At 44.5% G+C, this 21,399-nt stretch overlaps 1 protein-coding gene across 1 annotated transcript in view; it reads left to right on the top strand.

Moving 5' to 3' along the window:
- SH3RF3 (SH3 domain containing ring finger 3) overlaps window positions 1-21,399 on the top strand; it is a 255,130-nt gene that overhangs the window by 149,469 nt on the left and 84,262 nt on the right. The window contains exons 2-3 of the mRNA XM_050903904.1: window positions 10,999-11,274; window positions 18,408-18,503. Coding sequence (XP_050759861.1) covers window positions 10,999-11,274; window positions 18,408-18,503 — 372 coding nt within the window. The remainder of the gene's footprint in view (window positions 1-10,998; window positions 11,275-18,407; window positions 18,504-21,399) is intronic.

The raw sequence follows: 21,399 nt of genomic DNA, 5'->3' as shown, positions 1-21,399 counted from the left end.
AAAGAATTGTGTAGAATTCCAGGGCTGCAAATGCTGCCGTTGTGGAGGTGAAGGAGCCTGAAAAAACATAAGGCTCTCAAAATTGCACAGCGAGCTGACTTTTAACTCATTTCTTTTACCAAAAAATGAGCAACGACTGGGTTCTGGCAGGTGGCTGGGAAAACCAGGTCATGGTCCTGACTGAAGTGGTATCGTCTGGGGAGTAATCAGTGAGAGATTTCATGTTTATTTAAAGGATTTAAGACACACTTTGAATGCAGAACACAAGGCAACCTTAAATATATACCTGCCATAGTGCCTTGAATATAAGGTTTTGTTTTGTGTTTCTCCGTAGCCTCGAGGGAGTTCCTATTTGTTTTATAGCGTGTCTCTATTCGTGGCTCTGGCAGGCTAAATGTAGCCAACTTTGCCGTCTTTCCTGCTTGAACTGCTCAAGTAGCACATTGCAGTGAGATTGCCCATTTAAGTTGCAGCAGCAGATGTTTTTTTCTGTTATTTGTTTTCTTCTGTGTTAACCCACCACCAGCTCCTGAAGCCATCACTGAGGATGTGCTTGGTGGCCCTTGCCTTTGCAAGGCAGTCAGTCGAAGCGTATTTTGTTTGGTGGTTTCTTGTGAAGCCGCGTTGCATACTTGGGTTAGAAGTCCCCTCAGCCATTGGTTGGGACTTTTTGTAGACCAGCTTCTGCTCTGAAATGCCTGTGTGCAGCAGCCGGTCCTTTCACCAGGACCCCTGCACAGGATTATAAGGGTAAAATTTGGCCCTGAGGATCCAGTGACTGTTTTCTGCCTGAAAGGTGAAGGACAGACGGATTCTCAGAGCATACCTAGGCTTTGTAAAGGCTATGGTCAGACCATGAGAGATCACTAAATATTTTCCTTGGTAGAGGCTGCCAGCCATTCAGCTTTGTTTCAGAGGAGATTACTCATAAGATAAAGCTCTATATTGTGTAGGAATTTTCTATACATCCACGCCGCTTCATCAAGATTAACTGGATTAAAGCGGTTTAACTGAAACCAGAATTTGACCTACAATGCCAGCAGTGTGTTGACAGTACCACTTATTAAAGAGCAGAGAGTCTGGAAGCTTTCGAGTTTTGCAGAACATGAGGGACTTTGTGCTGACACGGTTAAACAGCTGGCTGGTGTTACCCACTGCCTCTCTGGGCAGCGATAGCTGTGAATTCACTGCTAGAAATCCAACCTGACCCTGGAAATCACGTGTTGTTTAATAGGAGTGCATGTAGTTTGAGAATACTTTGCTTTAAACAACGTGTTACTAGGAAAAAGAGAATGTGTAAATATTGATAGATACTGAGTGATGGGCAGAAGCAGCATGAGACGCGCAGAAGGTGTGAAGCTATTTTAGCTGCGATTACGAGATCGGATGAGCTCAGCATGGGACGGTCTTGCATTCAAGTATTTTAATTTCCTAAGAGAAACGGTGTTGGACTGTAAAGCTAAGCTCTTATTTTGGTAAAGCGGAGAATCCCAAACATACCTATGTGACAAGCTGTGTAGAGGGAAGCCTGGTGTTTCTTTCTCAGTTGTGCTGCAGGCATCAACTACATTTGCCAAGGGAAAGTTTGAAACATTCTTTAATCTTGGTGTGTAAAGGTGGACCGTATAAGGTAAAATGCAAGTTGGGCCTGTTTGCTATATAAACTACAAAATAACCTTGGGAGATGCTGTTCTCTTTAAAGAGCAGTTTGTGCTCTGTTCGCCCATTGCTGAAGAAGATTCACAGCATCTTTCGCTGTTCTGGAGTGTCATGGTTTAAGCCCAGCCGGCAGCAAAGCACCACACAGCTGCTCGCTCACTCCTCCCCCCCGGCGGGATGGGGAGGAGAAAATACAGCAAAAACGCTCGTGTGTCGAGACAAGGACAGGGAGGGATCACTCACCAATTATGGTCACAGGCAAAACAGACTCGATTTTGGGGAAAAATAAACCAATTTAATTTGTTAACGACCAAATCAGAGTAGAATGATGAGAAATAGAACCATATCTTAGAAACACACCTTCCCCCCCACCCCTCACTTCTTCCCAGGCTCAGCTTTGCTCCCAATACCTCTACCTCCTCCCCCCCAGCAGCGCAGGGGCCGGGAATGGGGGTTGCAGTCAGTTCATCCCACATTGTCTCTGCTGCTCCTTCCACAGGGAAAGGACTCCTCACACTCTTCCCCTGCTTCAGCGCGGGGTCCCTCTCACGGGGGTCAGCCCCCATGATTTTCTCCAACTCAGGTCCTTTCCATGCACTGTAGTCCTCCGCGAACTCCTCCAGCATGGGCTTTACCACAGAGTTGCGGCCTTTTCTGGGCCCAGCCACCTGCTCTGGCGTGGGGTCTTTCATGGGCTGCAGGGGGACAGCCTGCCGTCTCACCACGGGCTGCAGGGGAATCTCTGCTCCGGTGCACCTCCTCCCTCTCCTCCATCTTCACTGACCTCAGTGTGTGCATGGCTGTTTCTCTCACATCCCACTCCTCTCCTCACTGGAGCTCCTCTTCTTCTGCCGTCTTCTTCTTCCTCTCCTGCTCTCTTTACTGTAGCGGCAGCGGCGGTGGCTGCTGCTGCTGCTGCTCCTCCTCCTCTTCTTCTTCTTCTTCTTTGTCCTCCATCTTACTCTTACACCTCCTCAGGAGTTGGGGTTTTTTTTCCCTTCTTAAATATGCTATCACAGAGGCGCAACCACTGTTGCTGACTGGCTCGGCCTTGGCCAGCGGCGGGTCTGAGCTGGAGCCAGGGAAGCTTCTAGCAGCTTCTCACAGGAGCCACCTCTGTAGCCCCTCTCCCACTACACACACCCAGCACATGGAAGGATGAACGTCATTGTTCCCCGTTCTTTGGGGAGCAATGCCGACACACTAGAATGACGCTGTACCTGCTTGCCTTCATTTTGTCTCCGTCTGCTGTGCAATTCCTGTGGTATCTTCATGCTAATTGCAAAAGTCACCTCTGGAAATGGCAGATAGCTTCTAAGCTGTTTGGGCACTTCCTCTCCATGTATGAAGACCACCTCTTGGAAACGCGTAAAGGTGTTCCCAAGACCTCCTAGCACCTCAAAACAGTTCTGGAGAGGTATTTCACCTCCTACTCCAGGTAGGAGCTGTGCACAGCTCAAGCGCATATTGTCTGCACGTGTCCTCAGGTGTCACAAGGACTGCAGCCCTCCACAGCACCATCAGCCAGGATCAGGGCCTAACCATTATGTCCAAGTCCTTAGTTAAATAAAACAGCAGAGCTTTAGTTGTTTTTATTGTGATTAATTACTACTTATATGGCACTATAAATAAGCATGACACTTTCCAGGGTATATAAAGGATTACGTTCAGTTTTCATTCTTCATGGTGCTGTTTTTATTGTCGGCTTAACTATTTTTATTCTCAAAGCCGATTTCAAAAAGATTGTACCTGCAAACTGTGATTTTTCAGGCTTTTACTGATGGTTCACACAGAGCTGACTAATAGCACATTGCTGGTTTTTGTCTTTGCTACTTTGTGCAAAATTAGATTCTCTTTGGTTAATTTTCCTATTATTAGCTTTCTGTGAAAGCAAATGCTGCAGTGTCGCTGTCGTGACCTGTCAAGCCAAGTGACCCAGGGGCAATAGTGCTTCTGAATGGCTGTACGTAAGACAAACCACTTTTTAAGAGTTTTTGCTGTGAGATGTAATGATGATTTATGATCTGTCATCCTGAAAGTTCCTCTTGAGGACAGAAGCCGCTAAAAACTCTGCAGGTCACAGATCTTACGGTGGTATACATTTGTTATAACTGCACTGGCTAAAGTTTGCCCCAGCCCCTTGTTTCTCCAGCTCATTGCATGTACAAGTGCTGCCTCTTGCTTCCTATGGCTGACTAAGAAGAGATGTGTTTTCAGCACTGCTATTGATTTAAGTGAAATGTGTTGCTCTTGAAAGATGTTAAACTGAGAGCGATGGTAGCGGGTTGGACGGCGAGGAGCAAGAGGGCAGTGCACAACCCCTGCTGCCCTTCACGCCGTGGCCCTTACCAAGCCACAACTTGCTTGTTGTGCTTACCACTGACTACTCTGAACGCCAGACTGCCTTCCACTTTTCCATCCCAAAGGGATCCGAGCAGGCATTTCACGCTCATGATTTAAGTCGCTCTCAGCTGATTTGAATGGGTGCTTTTGATGCCAAGATCCGGGTGCGAGTAACGGGGAGCAGCCCGTCTCCTCCTCAGCAGTCCTGCTGATGCATGCTCCACCACGCAACCCCTGTCCTCTCCAGCACAGCTGCTGCGATTTCTGCAAAGCTGTTACAGACGGCAGGAAACCATATGCTGAAGTGTCGCCCAGCCTGCTCGTGGGGAGCTTCCTTCCTACTAGTTGGAAGACGTAAATGCAGTTCCATGCGTCGCCACCGAATCTTTGCTTGCGTAGATTGGGAGATTCAGAGTAATGTGTGATGCTTCAGAGGAATGAAGTAAAAAATTAACAATATGTGTTTTAATTATTATTTATGCTCTATAGTAATAGTTTGTGTTTAATTATAGTTTACCACTGAGATGTGCATGCTTTTCGTTACTTTTTCCTTTCTGTGTATTTTCTTCTTTATCGACTTTTTGTTTGCTTTGGATGTTTACACTTGATAGTGCTTTGTGAAGGAGATAAATGTGTATTCATTCATAAAGAGGAACAGACTCTTCAGGTATGTATTTGGAGGATGGGGAATATGGAGATGTTGGAGAAATTTGAAAAACTGCAACAAGCAACATGCCAGTGTGTTTTGCTAAAATGACTTAAGTACAGTCTAAAAAAAAAAAAAAATTACTGTCCCTAGTAGTGCTCTTATCAGGCTGTTCCAGCAGCGTGTTCTGAGGCTGTTTGGCTTCATCCATTCCTGCTTCAACTCTAGCTCTGACTATGAAGAAGATCCATGAAGTGGAAGGAAGGAGGAGTTAAACACTTCTCCACCTTTTGCATTTCCCCAATTCTTTCATCCCTTCATGCCCCTGAAACAGGGGTTAGGTGAGGGTGCTGCCCCACGGAGCGGGCAGCATCACACCTGCCCCTCGCGGGGGATCCCCATGTGCAGGGGAAGCCCTTGCAGCAAACAGGCTGAGGTTTCTCTTCTTTGCACAGCTTCAGCTGCACAAGGCAAGAGCTTGGGTGAGGGAAATTAGCCATCAGCATTAACGTGGCTTTCACATGGCAGAAAAATAATCTTCTTCTCTGCTGTTGCAGAGAGGAGTTGTAGCTGGAGCCTCAAGAGGTTTCTTGGGTTTCAGGAATCTGAACACAAACTTGGTTTGAGAGTAGGGTTGGATCATAGCATTTCTGTCTGGATTTAGTAACTGGAGGCCTTGCCCCTATGTATTTTATTTTTTATTTCTTATATAATGTAATGTATCGATGTCAAGGAATGATCTTGGACTTTCCTCCTGTGTGTTTGTGAGTCAGCAAATCTGGCCAGCCTCTCTGATGATTTTGCACGTGGGGCTTTGGTGCTGTCTTTGGTGTACACCCTCCCTAGTTGTGCACAGACACAGAAACTGAAGGCATGCTCGTCTTAGACATCCAGGCTCTGTTTGGTCTCTCAAGAAAAACTGGTTGCATGGGGAAGCTTTTATTTTCCCTTCCCAAATAGCATGAAGTAGGAAAAGCATGTTTTGTAGGTTTCTGCACTATACTTTGGGTAAACATCAGACCTTTTCTAAATAGTGACTTCCTTCATCAAGTATCGCACACAGAAGCTGGCAGGCTTTGACCCATGTTGGAGCTTGCGTTGCTTTCGAGCATATTGGGAAAATGTCTCTTTACCCTAACTTCTGAAAACTTAAGACCTACTCTAACTGTGCAGCTCACACTCTACAAAGCTTTCTACTGGGAGAATTTATTGGAAACAGGTATGTTTGGGTTTTTTCCCCCTTCTTTTGTTCTTCAGGATACGTAATGAAAAATTCTGCAGCATTGCCACTTAATTGCTTCATGGCTGTTGTTTGTCAATTTGCCAGCAGGTTTCTGCTTAACTGCTGCCATTTGACATTACTGAAACACAAATGCAGAATGATTGAGTTGCCAACATATCATTGAGTCTTCTGCAAGGAGGGTTTTCAGCGTATTAGCGCTTCAGGCTTTTACGTCAGTATTGATTGCTGAAATAGAAAAGAAACTTTTGGCAGTATTCAGCATCATGCCAACGCACATTTACTGGCAGGAAAAAGAAACTGGCTGTTGCCATTGACTGTGACTTCATCCCTTCCTTCCTTCCTTCCTCCCTTTCTTTCTTACATTCTTTATTTCTATACACACCCACACAGAGTTTTGAAATTTAATACACATCATAGCCAAATTCCAGTTAGCCTAACAATAAATCAACAGGGCAAATCGATTTCTTGATACAGCCAGATGTGGAGGCCGTTTAATTTTGCAGCCGCCTGCATTATGCCCAACCAGATTTCATGGCAGCTGGGGAGGGGGGTGATGGCAGCCGTCCCTCAGAGCAGGAGCACGGGTCAAGAGCTGCCTTGGAGGGAGATAGTGGGGTAGTGGTCTCCGCCAAGCTCCTTGCAGGGCAGCCAGGCTGCCCCCACGTCGGTCCCCGAACGCAGGGGTGGCCATTGTGGAGTCAGGCGCCGTGGGGAGAGGAGCAGCACGATGCTGCTGGGGCTGGGCTGGGAAAGGGAGTTTTCCTCCCAGGACATAGCATTGCAGAAGACCCAAGATGGGGCCCCACGGCTGAGAAGGGTCTTTGGCTGAGGAGCAGGGGATGAAGTGGATGGCGAGGGGGTAACGCAGTGGCTCGGTGGCGTCCGCCGGCTGTTGCTGCAGTGGTGACCAAGCGCAGGAGCAGCAGAGGAGGGGTAAGGAGGGTTTGCTCTGCTGAAACAGGGAACAAGAGGAAGGTCTAAGCACTCCTGCAGTTGTTGGAGAAACACCTCTATGTGCTTATCACTGCCCTCCACCAAAACCATTGCCTACCTCTGCTTTTCTTTAGTCTGATCCCTTAGACGACACTTTGCAGCCTGTTTTAGATTAGAAGATTTTGTGAGAAGGACCACCTGGGCATGCTGAAGATGATGATGTATGACTGAAATGCTGTTGCATGGAAGAAAGAGCTTCCATGTAGCTCAAAGTATCGGGCAGAGATTTTGAACAGAAAATGGGAAGGCCATGCTCTCCGGCAGGCTTGTGGGGTTTGCATGTTAGTCGGCGATCAGTCCTGGTTGATCCCCTTCCCTTTAAATTGGAGGAGTCAAATGAAGAAAAGGGGTGTGATTAGGCCAGAATTGCACGGCACAAAGATTTGGCAAAGAGGGAAATAATCATAGGATCACAGGAAGATTTCTAAGAATCACCTAACTGTTGATGGGGAGTGACGTTACAACCAGTAAACAGCAGCAGCGATCATTTTTCTCCTGTTTCTGAAATATGCTTAATGCTCCTTCCTTTCAAGTGTAGCTAAGAGGAGCTTTCTGAATCTGATTTGCTTCTCACTCGTGGATTAACGAGAAGTAGGAACAATAATGGGAAACTTCCCAAAATCTGCTTCTTAGGGACCAGGATTCATTAATATAATCTGACCACTGAAAGTCCACTGAAAGCTGGACTTTTTGGCCAGAAAATATCAGCCAGGAAGCTTCAAGAGTTTATTTTGTGGTTTTTTTGGTAATTGTGATATTGAATTTCTCTCTTTGGTCGATTGGAGCAGACACTTAGAGCTTTAGAACAGGAAAAGTAGCTTTATTTGAAAAGGGTTAGAGGACTCCATTATTTCTTTACCTCTGCCTGGGCCACAGCAAATGCAAGCTTTACCCAGGATGTTTAAATCAAAATGGGTACTTCTGGCCTTACGGAAAGGCTGGGAAATGTCTCAATTACAGCAATTTTTCAATAGGAGGGTGTCTTTTCCACTAAACAACAGGTTCATTTTAGAAAATGCCTCTACAGATTTTTTTAGTTGAAAAGCTGTGGCTCGGTATTAGAAAAACTGTAGCTGATAATTGAAACATTTTATTTTGGAAGCACCTTCCCACTGGCAGTTGTAGTTTAAGTGCCTTATGTGCAGATCTTCTTTGTGTAGGACAGTCCCCAGATGGCGTGGTCCATAACTAAGCCCATGAAAGAGAATAGGAACACAAGCACCTAAACTGCAAATTCCCTGGGGCCACATTAGGGTCTCCAAATAAAACAATGCCAGATTTCAAATGAAAATTTTTGTCTCTCTGTTTGTTTTGCTTAAAAGTCTGCATTTTCATCAGGTGAAGGTATAAACAGGCACCTGAATCATCTTCTAGCCAGCTCAATTAATTAGCAATAAAAGCCCAGCATGTGTTGCATAAGAATTTCATTGATGATGTGTGAGACTGAATAAAATCCAGTTTCTTTTTCTGTAGCTCTGGGGGCTGTTGACTTTTTACACAGTAAAATGAGGCTTAGGAAGAGAAAGTGGTTAAAAAGTAAAGAAAGTGATCTGACCTTGAGTTGCTGCAAAGATCTTGGGAATAGTAAGGCCCCGTCTAGGGTAAGTGATACAGAGCGTGCTTGCCAGGCGTGTGCCTGGATCAGCAGTGGTTCAGTGCGCACCTGGAAGAAGTCTTACTCGGTGTTTGATAAATTGTCTTCTCCCAGCATGAGCTAAAATAATGAATCTTTTCTTTCTAAATTACTACAAGGCTCCATAGTCTTTCAGCTTAATATTTTTTTCCTAGTTTCAAATAGGTAATGCAATCTATGCCTTACCCAAGGAGTTTGGTGGTATCGTATGCTTAATCTTTAAAATGCTGGGGAGGGGGGCGAAGCTTTGGTGTCAAGGGAGATAACCATCCTGGCAGAGAGAAAAATATCGGTAGGATGCTGCCACTGATTTGGCAGAGACTGTTTGATGCATGCTTTGTTAGCTGGCTCTTGATTTTCTTTTCTGTTTTTACACTTTTTTTGTTACGTTTGAAGGTGCTTCCAAAATACTGGTCTTTAACTGGGTACCTTCATTCAGATACAGCAAAATCCAAAAGAACACAGAGAAAAAAAGGGAACTGTAAATTGGTAATGAGAAAACCGAGAGCTGGGGAGACATCTGAATGAAATTAAATCCCCGTCCAGACAACACAAATAGTGCTCTGTAGAGCTGTGCCTGTTTGACTGCCTCCTTCGCTCTGTGGTGTAGGCAAGAAGATCTGTTGCACATGCTTTCCAAGACCTGCCCAGCTACTAAAGCCCTTCCTAATAAAATGAGTAAGTTAACGCCTGTGTGTGAAGGTGCACTCAAGAAACTTCTTACTTTTTGACAGCGTGGTATCTGCCTGCCGCAGCGACCATCTGGCGACCAGAAGCAGCCGGAGGAGGCTGCGCTGGCAGGCAGCGCAGACGGCGGGCTGGTGCTTCTCCTCCTCCTGCTGAAAGATGCAGGTGTAAGAGCATAAAACCTGCCCTACCAGAGCAGGTCCATTTAATGCACCCGTTGGGATTGAAAAATGCCTCTGCTTGTTGCTTTAACAAATACTGTAAAAAGTCATCCCAGCAGCTCATTTTCTGGCTGGGGTGGGGAAATGGAGTGTTTCTGTCAGGCCACTCCACCTTCTCCCTGCAGAAAGCATCTGAGTGCTATTCTTATGCACAGGAACATCATCCAGAAGTACAGGCATAAGAAAAACCTGGGGGAATACCAGAGTGTTTTATTAAACATACCTTTACTTTTTCATTGTCCCTGTAGGACACCCCATTGACAACCAGTGTACAGAACAGGGAACAGACTACTCGTAGGCATATATATGCAACAGAAAACCGTGTCATTTTTATAAATACATCTCTGAAAAAAACTCTTATGAAAGGTTGACTTTACAGGACCCCTTTAACATCCCCTGTTGTATGTGCTGCTACATATTTGTGCTGAGGCTTGCAAGCTGACTCTTAGCTCAAGCTAAATAAAATAAAAAATAGCATAGGATAATACAGCGATACGTCTTTTCTCCCCCAGTATGGGTTAAAGAGCTATTATAGGGCCAAAGCAGCAGCAGTTGTGTCCAACACAGTTATGCCCTGCTCTGTGGGATTCAGCAAGAAGGGGAGCAAGTATCCAGGAAGGGCAAGGGCAAGGGCTGCATAAACCAATACTTTCTCTAAAAAATCGTCCATGCAGTCGCAGCCTGGCTGAGATAATCTTGCACCGGGCCAAAGTGAACTCTGGGAAGAATTCTTCACAATCAAGTAGTTTCCATCAAATAGGTTTCCCTTTTCTATCACACGAAACTATTAACTTTTTAGGCTTTTTTGCTCTTGTGCTGTGATTTTTTTTAAAGTTTGTTTCTTTCTTGTAATGAGAGTGAAAGCCTCAGAGCTGTTTTTAGTTCTAAAAGAAAGATTTGAGGCATTCTGCCTATTCTGCTTTTCCACAGGGACATTAATTCATAAGCAACAAAGAATATTATAACTGTTTACGGTAGCCCTCAGTGAACAGCGTGAGACTTGGGGATTTTGAAAGAAGAGTACTTGGTTACAGAATGAAAAGCTAAACTAAAAGCCTCAAACTCAAAAATGTTTGGAGTTGCTCAAACAAATGCAATGAAAAATTTTCAACTTGCCAACTTTTAGAACCATGTGAATCTTTAAGCTTGGGGTTTTTGTTTATCTTCTGAGCCTCAGAAACAAAAGCAACCCTGAAGGTCAAAATGTCTAATATTTTACCTTTGGACATGTTGAGTTTTACTTGTTTAAACACATAGTCCTGCTTACATAGGATATTTTGCAAATTAACAGATGCTGCTTGATGGTGTAAGAGGTACCACGGGTTTCAGCTGAGCTTCAAGAGAACTGCAGTGCCTCCTCTGATGTAACACACTTACCTTCTTGGTCTTACCATCACACGCATCCTAGTTTTCCTGTAAGATCCAGGGTATAGCATTATGTAGCAGTCAGCTGCAGTCCTTGGGGCAATTTGGTCACAGATGATCTGTTTGCTTCTAGCTGAAAGTGACTTTAAGAAGGAAATTGGTGCTGGCTCGAGTTTGCTTAAAGAGGTTGCATATTTTGTTTCCCCAGAGTGTTTCTCAGCTTCCCTATGGCAAAGCCCTCTACACGTATGAGGGAAAAGAGCCCGGTGACCTCAAGTTTAACAAGGGGGACATCATCATACTGCGGCGGAAGGTGGACGAGAACTGGTACCACGGGGAGCTCAATGGGAACCACGGCTTCTTCCCCGCCAGCTACATCCAGTGTATCAAGCCCCTCCCGCAAGCTCCACCTCAGGGCAAAGCACTTTACGACTTTGAAATAAAGGATAAAGATCAAGACAAGGATTGCCTGACCTTCACCAAGGTAGGGGAATAGGTTTTCTTTTTAAAAAAAAATGTTCAGAAAGCTGCTTCTGTAGGGACTGATGGGGCACGTGGGGTGCTGGCAGCCGAGTCTGGAGCACAGTGGTGCTGGGACCGGTGGGATATCTGCCTGGCCTCCCTGGACAGCTCTGCCCAGGAACCCCTTGTGCTCCATTTGTTTCTTTCAACTGGTTTCTTGTATGAGAAAATGAAAGTCCTTGAGCTCAGACAGCCTAGCGGGGACAGGCTGACGGGGCTGAATTTCCTTTATTAAGTGGGACGTCCCCTCATGTAACATGCTGAAGGACATTGACTTCTCCCAACTTGTAAATCCTCCTCCCGGCGGAGGCAGAGCCTGCTCGGTGGCCCTGCAATGTCCCGCGCACCAGCTGTGCTGCAGGACTGGGTGGGCGTAAAGCCTCCCCTTGGGGCAAGCCCTGTGTTAGCATCGTTGGGAAATTGCTCCCGTTTTGTCTAAAGGAGAAGCCAGTGAGGTAGCTCGTGCCATGTACAGCAAGGTTGGTATAAAGCCAGTGAAACTCAACAAGCAGAACTGGCTACACACTTTCTGAGAACATTTTTCTGTCTAAAAAGCATACATTTCATCTGCATTGAAATGTTCTGCAAGAACGACTCAATTTCAGAAAAAAATCTAATGGAAATGTGTCTTTTAATGTTCCTTACTGAATCAGATGTTCCAGCATTTTAAAATGCCATTCAGCTTCAAAATGTATATTGCATCATACCATATACCAATTAGCAGTTGAAATACACTATTATCATATATCACAGTATTTCCTATTTTAAGAACATAAAGACATTGAAAAGCAGACATTTAAAAAACAGACTTTGTTTTTTTAAAACCAAAATGTTTAATAAATTCCAGTTGGAATGAGAGAAAACTGAGATACTGTAATTTCCTTTGGATTTAAAATGTCACGTTTTCCCTTTCTCCCCCACCTCCCCACCTGCTTTCTGTCTCCCCCTCCCCTCCCTAGCAATTTGTGTTGACCTTAGATGGGCTTCATGGATATCAAGAAACCCACAGGAAAATAAAGCATATCCCCTAATGTTAATTTATGGCACTGAATGCCATGGAGAACCTGTTCATTGTCATTTTCTGTTTTATTTCAGCTGTCTGTGGTTGTTATAGTATCACATAAAGCAATAACAGTTATGCTGGAAATGAATATGAAATAGATGATAAAAATATCCTTCACCAGGATTTTACTGACCTCCTCTTTTGAGGCTACTTATTATAGCTGAATGAATTATTTGCAGCATATAATTTTCTCACCGAATGTAACATCTTTTTCACTTGTGCAACGTTCCTCAGCAGAACGCAATTTCCTAGAATGTATACTTTCTCATATTTATTTAACAAAAGATTTGTAAGCACTTTTGCTCCATAGCAAGCAAAGTGTTTGATTGCAAACACTGCAAACCCTGTGACTACTCAGCCTCCCTGGAGCTGTGAATCTCTGTGAGAAAGTGGGCTGCTTAGAGACAAGTAGCAGCCATGCACTAAGAGAAAGTTAGCCAGAAGTTACCTTTGCGATCCTATCAGTAAATATATATTTGCTGGCACGTTGTTTTCCTCGCTGCTTGCCCAGAGGTACAACGGTGGCTTCTCTGAGAAGCAATCTTCCTTGTCCGCTTAAGGTATTCATTGCTTGCTCGATCTAAGAAACTTAATAGGTATGGCAGGCAGTTGTGGTCTTTTTTGTTAGAGCAGGTCCTTTCCTAGACACTTTTGTATTTGATATATTTGGTGCCATATATTAGTATACCTCCTTTACAATAACTGTCTTTGTATACTGATAGTTCTCATTTTCTCAGCTGTCCAATGTCATTCTCACATGGAGCATTTCTTTCTGCTGTATAGCTCTACTCTCAATCCTCAATTTTCCTTTTTTTCACCCCTTGTGTTACTGTCTGCATCCTTTTATCCCTGATGACTGTGTTTTCCCCAAGGGGGTTTGGTTTCTCTTCTACTGCTATTTTCTTCTTTAGCTCTTTCCACTACACACACTGTCACCTTGTAACTGGTTTTATGTCTTGCCTATTGTTCTCCCTCACAGTGAATAATCTATTTTTCATCTCGGGACTTTACCATCATGTTTTCATCAGTTTTCTCAATGCTAATTTTAGCTGTCACCTGCGCTGATGAAGGTTCCTGTTTAGCCCAGATTTTAGATCATCTGCTGATGCAGTCAGTTCCTCTACACAGTCATGAGCACTGCATTGCTGTACATGTGATTTGTCACTTGGAGCAATATTTATCATTTGAATGTCTCAGTTTGCATCTGAAGATGCTGGACCTGATCTCAATTTCATTTACTCTATTTGTTCTTTCCTCAGGTAGAGGGGTTGCATCAGCATACCATTTATACAAACTAGTATAACCTATTTGTGTCCTGCAACTCATTTAACTTTACCAGACACTTGTAATTGGATTTTACTTATAAACATATAATAAAGAAGAATTTTCCTCTGAAGAGAAACTACAAGAAGGGAACTCAAACATAGGGATCTTCTGTATCATTATGTTTTGTTGCTCTTTTGCTGGACTTTGCTTTTTCCCATCCCCTTTGTTACAATGCAGTCAGAATATCTATCAGTGCAGTAAAAGAAAACAAAGGAAGGATATTTGGGTTTTCCTGTTAGTAGGTTTTGGGGTTTTTTCAAAATTAACATGTCCTGTTGTTCCAGAGGTGGATTGCAAGGAAATGAAATCTGCTTTACGCTGATCTTCATGAGCAGTGCTGCAGAGGGTTTCTGCCGTTTACCCATTTTCATCTCCTGTAGACACAACACTCTCCAGATAAAAGGCCAAAGATAAATCAAATATAATAATTTTGTATATGTAAGTATAAAACTGGTAGGGACAGAGAAACCTGTCTTGAGTATCCAGTGCAGCAAGCAAAGCTCCAACCTGTCATTCCCTTACACCATGTGGACTGCTCCCCCTAACTCCTCCTCCCAAAGTAGCCATATGTACAGGTATAGGGTCCTGCCACTGTTCCCTCCTCTGCAGTGGCTACAAGAAGATGAAACATCCCAGATCTGCGACTTAACATGTTTTTCCTCAGTGTTTAGCTGTGATCAGCCAAATCAGTCGGTTAGCAGTTATTTTGCTCTCTGTAATGACGGGTTCCAGCCTTGATTCAGCTTTGCACCAGTTTAACTCCAGCAGCTTCAGAAGTGTTACTCCTGATGTTCACTAGCGTGGTTGCAATCAGCATGTGGCCTACAGAGTCTCATTGTATGCCCTGGGATATACTCATTTAACTCAACTTTCTGATGTCCCCTTATGTGATACCCCAGTATGAGCCTCGGCTCCTGCTGTCTCTGTTTTAAAAAATAACCCATCCTCCCTAGGGCTACACGCTCTCTGGTACAAGCCATGTGCAAGAGGACTCTGCTTTCAGCTATAGCAGTGCAAATCTGGAGTAATTGCATTATTGTCTGTTTGTGTAGTTACTCCAGGCTTAAACTGAGTCCAAATTTAGCCCACAGTTTTGTTTTGGTGTTGGACCACCCTTTGCACGCATAAGTTCACGTGGCCCTTTGAAGGCTCAGTGGTAGATGAGTCTCAAACCTGTCAAGGTAGCATCAACTACTTCCTGTGCTTTATTGCTCATCACATTTTTAATCGCATCAACTATTTCCTTCATTTTCCAACACTTACGTTCCCAGCCCACAGTGGTGTTTAACAAACGTTGTGCCGATCTTGGAGCCGTCACATTCAATACTGGCTCCTGGCTGCAGAGTGACATCCCAGCCCCTTAGCTCTCAATTCCAGCAGCATTTGCTGTTCTCCGAGGGACCGTCCCGACGATAGATGGTGATTGGGACTCTCGTGCCAGCTGGCAAGTGTCTGTGGCGGGTGCACCGAGCACCACGCGGTGCCATCCTGCCATCGCCGAGATCTCCCCAGTGCTCTAGATGGAGTTGTTATCTCTGCAGAATAGCAGGCGCATCTGCTTTGTATTGCTTCATTAATGGCCGTTAATGACAAGAGTAAAAATCAGGCTGTGAATCATGACTGTTATTGGACACAATTTTGTGCAGTTTTCTCAGCAAAAAGGTTCATTTCTCTGTCAATCAGATTGCTTTTTAAGTGATTTATCTTCGACTTCCTTTCTGATAATGGTTATAAACTGGAACTGCAGGTCCCAAGTGCCTGTTGCAAGACTGCCCGGTCCTGATCAATAGAGAGAGACTTGAGCAAGTAGGAGAGAGCAAATAATTAGAGACTTTAGCAACAGGCATCAAAAGAGCACGAGGTATCTTTGTCAAACTACAGTGGATACCATTGGCTTTTCAAATGAGATTTGAGGCTTGGATTCCTTTATGCTCCCTGGAAATCAATTTAGTACATGTGAAATAGTGAAGTTCAGAAAGTTGAAGTGGTATGCCAAGAGATCTGTGGCTCTTTACTATTCATGATCCTTTGGGGAACCTTTCTAGGAATTTATAAGTAGCATGGCTATCCAACTAATTTAAGGTACTAAAATAGTTCATGTTGAAGCTTTCACCAGCCCAGTGTATAGAATGATGTCGTGGCCTGCGAATTCAAAGAAACTTTCTATTAATAAAGAATTTCAAAAGATGTTTCGGAATTTGCTGTAATTCCTGGAGATTTTCAACACCCTTCTGAAAACGAATTCTGTAATAGAAAACATTCTGAAGGATTTGCACGTTGCTCTCCCACAAAGATACACATTTTGAATGTCAGCATATCTTGGGATGTGCAGCTATCTGATTTTCTCATATATATGACCGCATTCGGCAGCCAGAACTGGCAGAGCCAAACTAAGATCAGCGTATGGAAAGGCTTCCAGATTTCATAGGTCTGTGGAAAGTAAAGTTAGAAGGGATCTTCAAAGGTCACTTGTTCCCTGCCCCATCCTTGAGCAGGATCAATGCAGGATAAAGCTTTCCTGCCAGGTGTCTCTCCAACCTGCTCCAGGGATGGGATTGCACGGTGCCTCTAACAAAATCTAGTTGAGTGCCAAAACCCCCAAAATCTGGGGTTTTACAGTAGAAAAGTTTTTTCTTAATTTTTTATCTAATGTGTGTATATATATGCAAATATATATATACACACACATTTATACATGCATATGCATATGTATGCACATACACACTTAAGATTATATATAATATACATTATACATAATGTAGCTCTGGTGTATGCTGTGTGTAGCATACATACAATATATGTATAGATACATTATACGTAAACATATAGTAAAAGTGTAGACCCATCACACTTTGGGTTTTTAAAGAGTCTTTTAAGAACATAGCTGAACAAATACAGAAAGTAGGAACACTCATAGCTGGTTCTTGAAGCGATGCAGTCTTTTATTTTCCTCATTTACTCCCTTTACCTAGATTCTAAATTTATGATAAACGGTCTTTTGTAAGAGCATGTGGAAACTTTGCAGAGACATATTACTGTCAGCTCTTTACACAGATCAAAAATGGTCCATGCAGACAGGGCTTTGGAAGGGAATGCTATCTGTTTCTTCAGGAAATTAAATGCACAAATTCTTTTTGCATCCTTCCAGCTGTAATAAATAGCTGAAGGACTCAGTCTGTGGCTGTTTCTCTCAGCTTTCCCCTAATGGATCATTCAGATGAATAATTCAAAGGAAACATTTAAACTATTTCAAACTGCATGTGTTCAAAATGCACATGTTCAAAAACTGCAAAGTACATCACATCCCTGTCCTGGTCATTTTCTATCAACGTAAATCCACAGTCTGAACATCCTGGATCAGGAATTTGTGGGGTTTTTTTCTATGTGAGTAGTATCTGCAAAAAAACAGCTCCCCTCACCTGACCAGTTAACATGGATAGCTTGTTACATGGAGGGTGATAGACCATATGTAGCTCATTTTCCTAGAGTGAGTGGTGGAAATAAAGTGAGAAAGGCAGGGAACTCTGTCTCAGCTCTCTGGAGGAAGATGTTTTCTTCTTTTTTATAAATTTCTGCACAGAAACAGAGGAAGATTGGATGCCATGAGAGAATGAATGGCATCTCAGCAAACTTCACTTCGCAGCTTCTCTAAGCCCACTTCTTTCCTCTGCCTGTAGGAGGTCTGAGCATGCAGGCAGCGCCCTGCAGAGAGGGCTGCCTTCCGCGGCCTTTGTAGCAAGCAGAGCTGGCTCAAGGCTGGGTTTAGTATGACAACCCCAGCAGACAGATGCAGCAGCAGAAATCCATTGACAAGTTGAGCAGCTCAAACTGGGAAAACTCAGGGTTTGGTTCTAGTCAACTGAGCTTTTGTAATGACTGGTATGTTCTAGGTTTTAACTCTATCAAGAGAAACTTTGAGCAGTATGAATCTTATTTGCACTTTGCTTAATCTCCTGTTTTATAATCACAAAAAAATTCATCATCAGCTGAAATTTTTGTAAGATCCCTTAGATTAAATATAATATTAAAATGCCATTGGTTTTGGAAAACAAACGTGTATCTAAACTGAAGCTGATCCAACAGTTGAATGCAACTTGGTTTTTATTATGTTATCTTTGGCTTTTTACCTGCTTTGCACTTTTACCTCCTCATTTTTTTTTTAAAAAGGAAAATTGACATTCAGTGTACCAGCAGTGTAGGCTAGTTACTGAGCACCTCGTGCTATACCTTATGCTTCTTGCTGGAAGTGTTTCCAGGACTACTTGTGCTCTACTGGTGCTTCCCTTTGAATAGTCTTCTGGAGCAGCCAAGCACCACAATGGGCTCTCAGATGCACAGAGGCAGCTTCATGCTAGGGAGTTTTCGCCTTTGGGTTAGAGGTGACCTCCTGGGTCAAACATTCTCCCTGTCCCTGCAATGAAGCCAGGAGTTACCTATTCCCAACCACCGTGCCCAGGCCCTTGGAGCTGCTGGCAGCCGGCATGAGCTGCACTGGTCTGCAGGGTGCTTCAATGCACTTTGGATGGGATGTGTGGGGTGGGATGCTGGGCCAGGAATGCTGCTGGCTCAGGATTCGAGAAACATTTTTACCTGGCTTATGGCCTCCTCTGTGTACTCTCTCCCTAAGCTGTCATGTGGGTAACTAAAAACTGGCATCTGTCTACTGAAAAAATCTGATTATGTATTTTGTATATCTCTGGTTTTAGGATGAAATTTTGACAGTCATCAGGAGGGTAGATGACAACTGGGCAGAAGGAATGCTAGGTGACAAGATTGGCATTTTCCCTATCCTCTATGTTGAGGTAAGTTCATAACAGGTGGTGGTGGGTGCTGGTCTTGACGTCTCATGGGGTTTTTTGTGCCCACAAGGGCAGGATTACCTTGAAAATTCTTAAATGAGAAGGACAAATTATATCAGAATAGGTATAATTTTTTGGTTGCTGTCCCCTAAGGCACTGTGAGGATACAGTCAATTCAATTTAAAGTGGCCAGCAAAATGTATGCCCTGAACTACTGTTGAAGGCTTCCCATGTAGCGTTTGTGGTGTAATCTCCACAATACGTAGGGACAATAGGGGAGGATGATTGCAGTCGGGGTATCTTGCACGCACCAGAGGAGAGGTGGGTGCTGCCGGCAGGTGGGGAGCAGCAGTGCAGGCTCAGCCGTGCCCTGAAAGCACAGGAAGGGTGCTGCGGGTGTCCCCTGCCCCAACAGGAGCTCAGGCAGCTCCACCCGTGTGCCCAAGGTCTTTCGTTCCCTGTGCGCCGGACCAGTCTTTGTCCTGAGCACTTTCCTGAGCTCATTTCCACGGGAGGCTCGTTTCAGAGTAAATGCTGAGACTTCACGTCCTCCGAGCAGACCCGTTGTGCCACCTCTTCCCACTGCTGCGTGCCCTCCTGCTGGTGCCCGTCCAGCTGGATGCCACTCGGGAGAAGAGCTGCAGCCAGCAGTGGTGGCCCGTGGTGCTCCCGCTGGAGCAGCTCTGTTGTCCAGGTGCCACGTAATGCCTTTGAGGAGCTTTCCTCCTTCGTGGGTGAACCAGGGGTGCAAAGAACAGATGGGCACCACACGCATATGTATTTTTTCGAGATGCTGCCACTCTGCACCTGGTACTCGGAGCAGTATCACCCTGACTCTGCTCCCAGGCGTAGACTGGTGCTGCTCTCCGGAGTGAAGTGTCTCTTGTGCCCACAGCGGAGCCCGCCCTACTGTGTGTGGCTCTGATGCCTGCCTCTGAAATTACCTCTCCAGATTTCTTAGTTAATGATGTGAGACAAAATAGAGATAATTAGTGCCTGACTACCTAATTATTAACTCCAACAATGACCAATTTGGAATAAACCATCATTAATATACTTTGCGTTCCCACAGTTGACAAGAACAATAATATTAAAACCAGAATGTGTAGGAGCCGTTATTGGGAAACCAGCTGCCTCGCATAAGTTAATGACTAGTTTTCTTCTATTCTGAACACATAAGACATTTTCATTTTGTTGAGATTAAATGAGAAAGCTGGGTTTGTCCCAGTTTTCATCCTTTTTCCTTTCTCTTTCTTGTCCCGGGGGAGTGTGATGTTGCTGTCCTGAACTTTGCTGCAGAAAGAGTGAATTGGGGACCTCTGCGCAGCCAGCCACCGTTGCACCCCACCACCTTTCCCCAGCTCTAGTTTCGCCTGCAGGCTATAAGTGCTTGCACTGCCTACACACTCTACAGCATCCTGATCCCTCTCCCACCCCTAGGTATCTGTTCTCCTTAATTACTGCTCTCGCAGGGTGAAAGGCTCGAAGCCTCAGAGGAACAGCCCGTTGGGAACATGTGCAATGATGTCTCACTGAAGTTCTCCAAGCACTAGCACATCCTGGGTGGCCATGGAGGAGCAGGAGGTCGTGCTGTGCAGAGTCAGAACAGCAATGCTGGAAGTTTCTAAAGAGATGCAAACAGCCAGGTAGCCAGCACCAGGGGAGAAGAACGCATGTAGGAATGTGTGTGTGCATATACATTCATACACAGACACACACGTATATAAAATAAATACCACTATATACACTTGTGCATATATTTATATATATACGCACACACATATATTTTATCTGTATAAATTCGGAATCTGGAGGCTTGAAAGGCCTTTTCAAATGAGATACTTGGGTGACATGGGCATAATATTTGTGCTGTGGTTTGTGAAGCCAAAGGGAAATGATCCTCCAGACAGAAACATCAGCCACCTATTTCATCCACGTCATGGTGGATGGAGGCCTTGTTCTGAATATGAGATGAGCTTATGCAACTATTGGAGTTATACAATTATGTTGCTGTTGCCAGCTTCAGATGTTACTTTACATTAAAAATTAAGAGGAATCAGCAGGCTAAATCCCAAAGAAGTTTTGAAAATCTCAATGTTTATAAAATAAATCCATTAAACAAGTAGCACTTGAATCTAAAAACACTCCCTGAGTCTGTCCAAGTCCATTAAGTGGTTTTCAAAATATTGGCAAAATGTGCAGAATAAGCAAAGCTTAACTCTCACAGTAGCCTTCCACTTATGTGAGCCAATCAGCCAAAGTGCGTGGGATTTTGCATGGCATCCAAAGCCCTGCACTCTGGATGGAGTGAATTCCAGCCTGGAGCCCATCTCCAATGGCAAGCTCTAACGTCCTCAGCTGCTCCCACAGCCCAGACAAGAGCTCTTACCTTTGCTACGGCAGCCAGAGCATTAGAAAACAAGCTGGTCCCTTCAAGGATCTTAGAGCTGAGCACGCCAGAACTACAAACAGGGGATATAATCCTTGCTGTGGCCCCTCTTTGGTGAGACTTCACCCTGGCAATGTTCTGCCATACCCCTCACATGGATGCTTGCAAGAAAGGCTTTTGCAAGTGCTCTGTTACAAAGCGTTTGCGTGCATAAGCCGCAGCAGGGTGGCGAGGAGGGGTGTACCGCAGCCCTGCTGCGGCGATCAACAAATTCCTCATCAGGACACCACTGGCCTCCCAGCACTTGGGCTTGTCAGCTGGCCCATGTAAAAGCCTGCAGTGTCTCCCTAGGCTCTGTCATCTTCTTTCCACCCTGTGCTTACTGAATTTGAGAGTGGTCCACTTCTGTAAGAGAAGCCTAGGAGGGCAACTTTTAGAGCCAGACTGTGGTGTCACAAAGCAGTGGCACAAAAAACTAGCTGAAGACATCAAAATATGTCTGCTCCCTGC

This window comes from Gymnogyps californianus, chromosome 1, assembly GCF_018139145.2.
Source record: "Gymnogyps californianus isolate 813 chromosome 1, ASM1813914v2, whole genome shotgun sequence".
NCBI classification, from domain to species: domain Eukaryota; kingdom Metazoa; phylum Chordata; class Aves; order Accipitriformes; family Cathartidae; genus Gymnogyps; species Gymnogyps californianus.
Note: the sequence above shows the minus strand (reverse complement) of the source record. Positions and strands in the feature narration are given on the sequence as shown.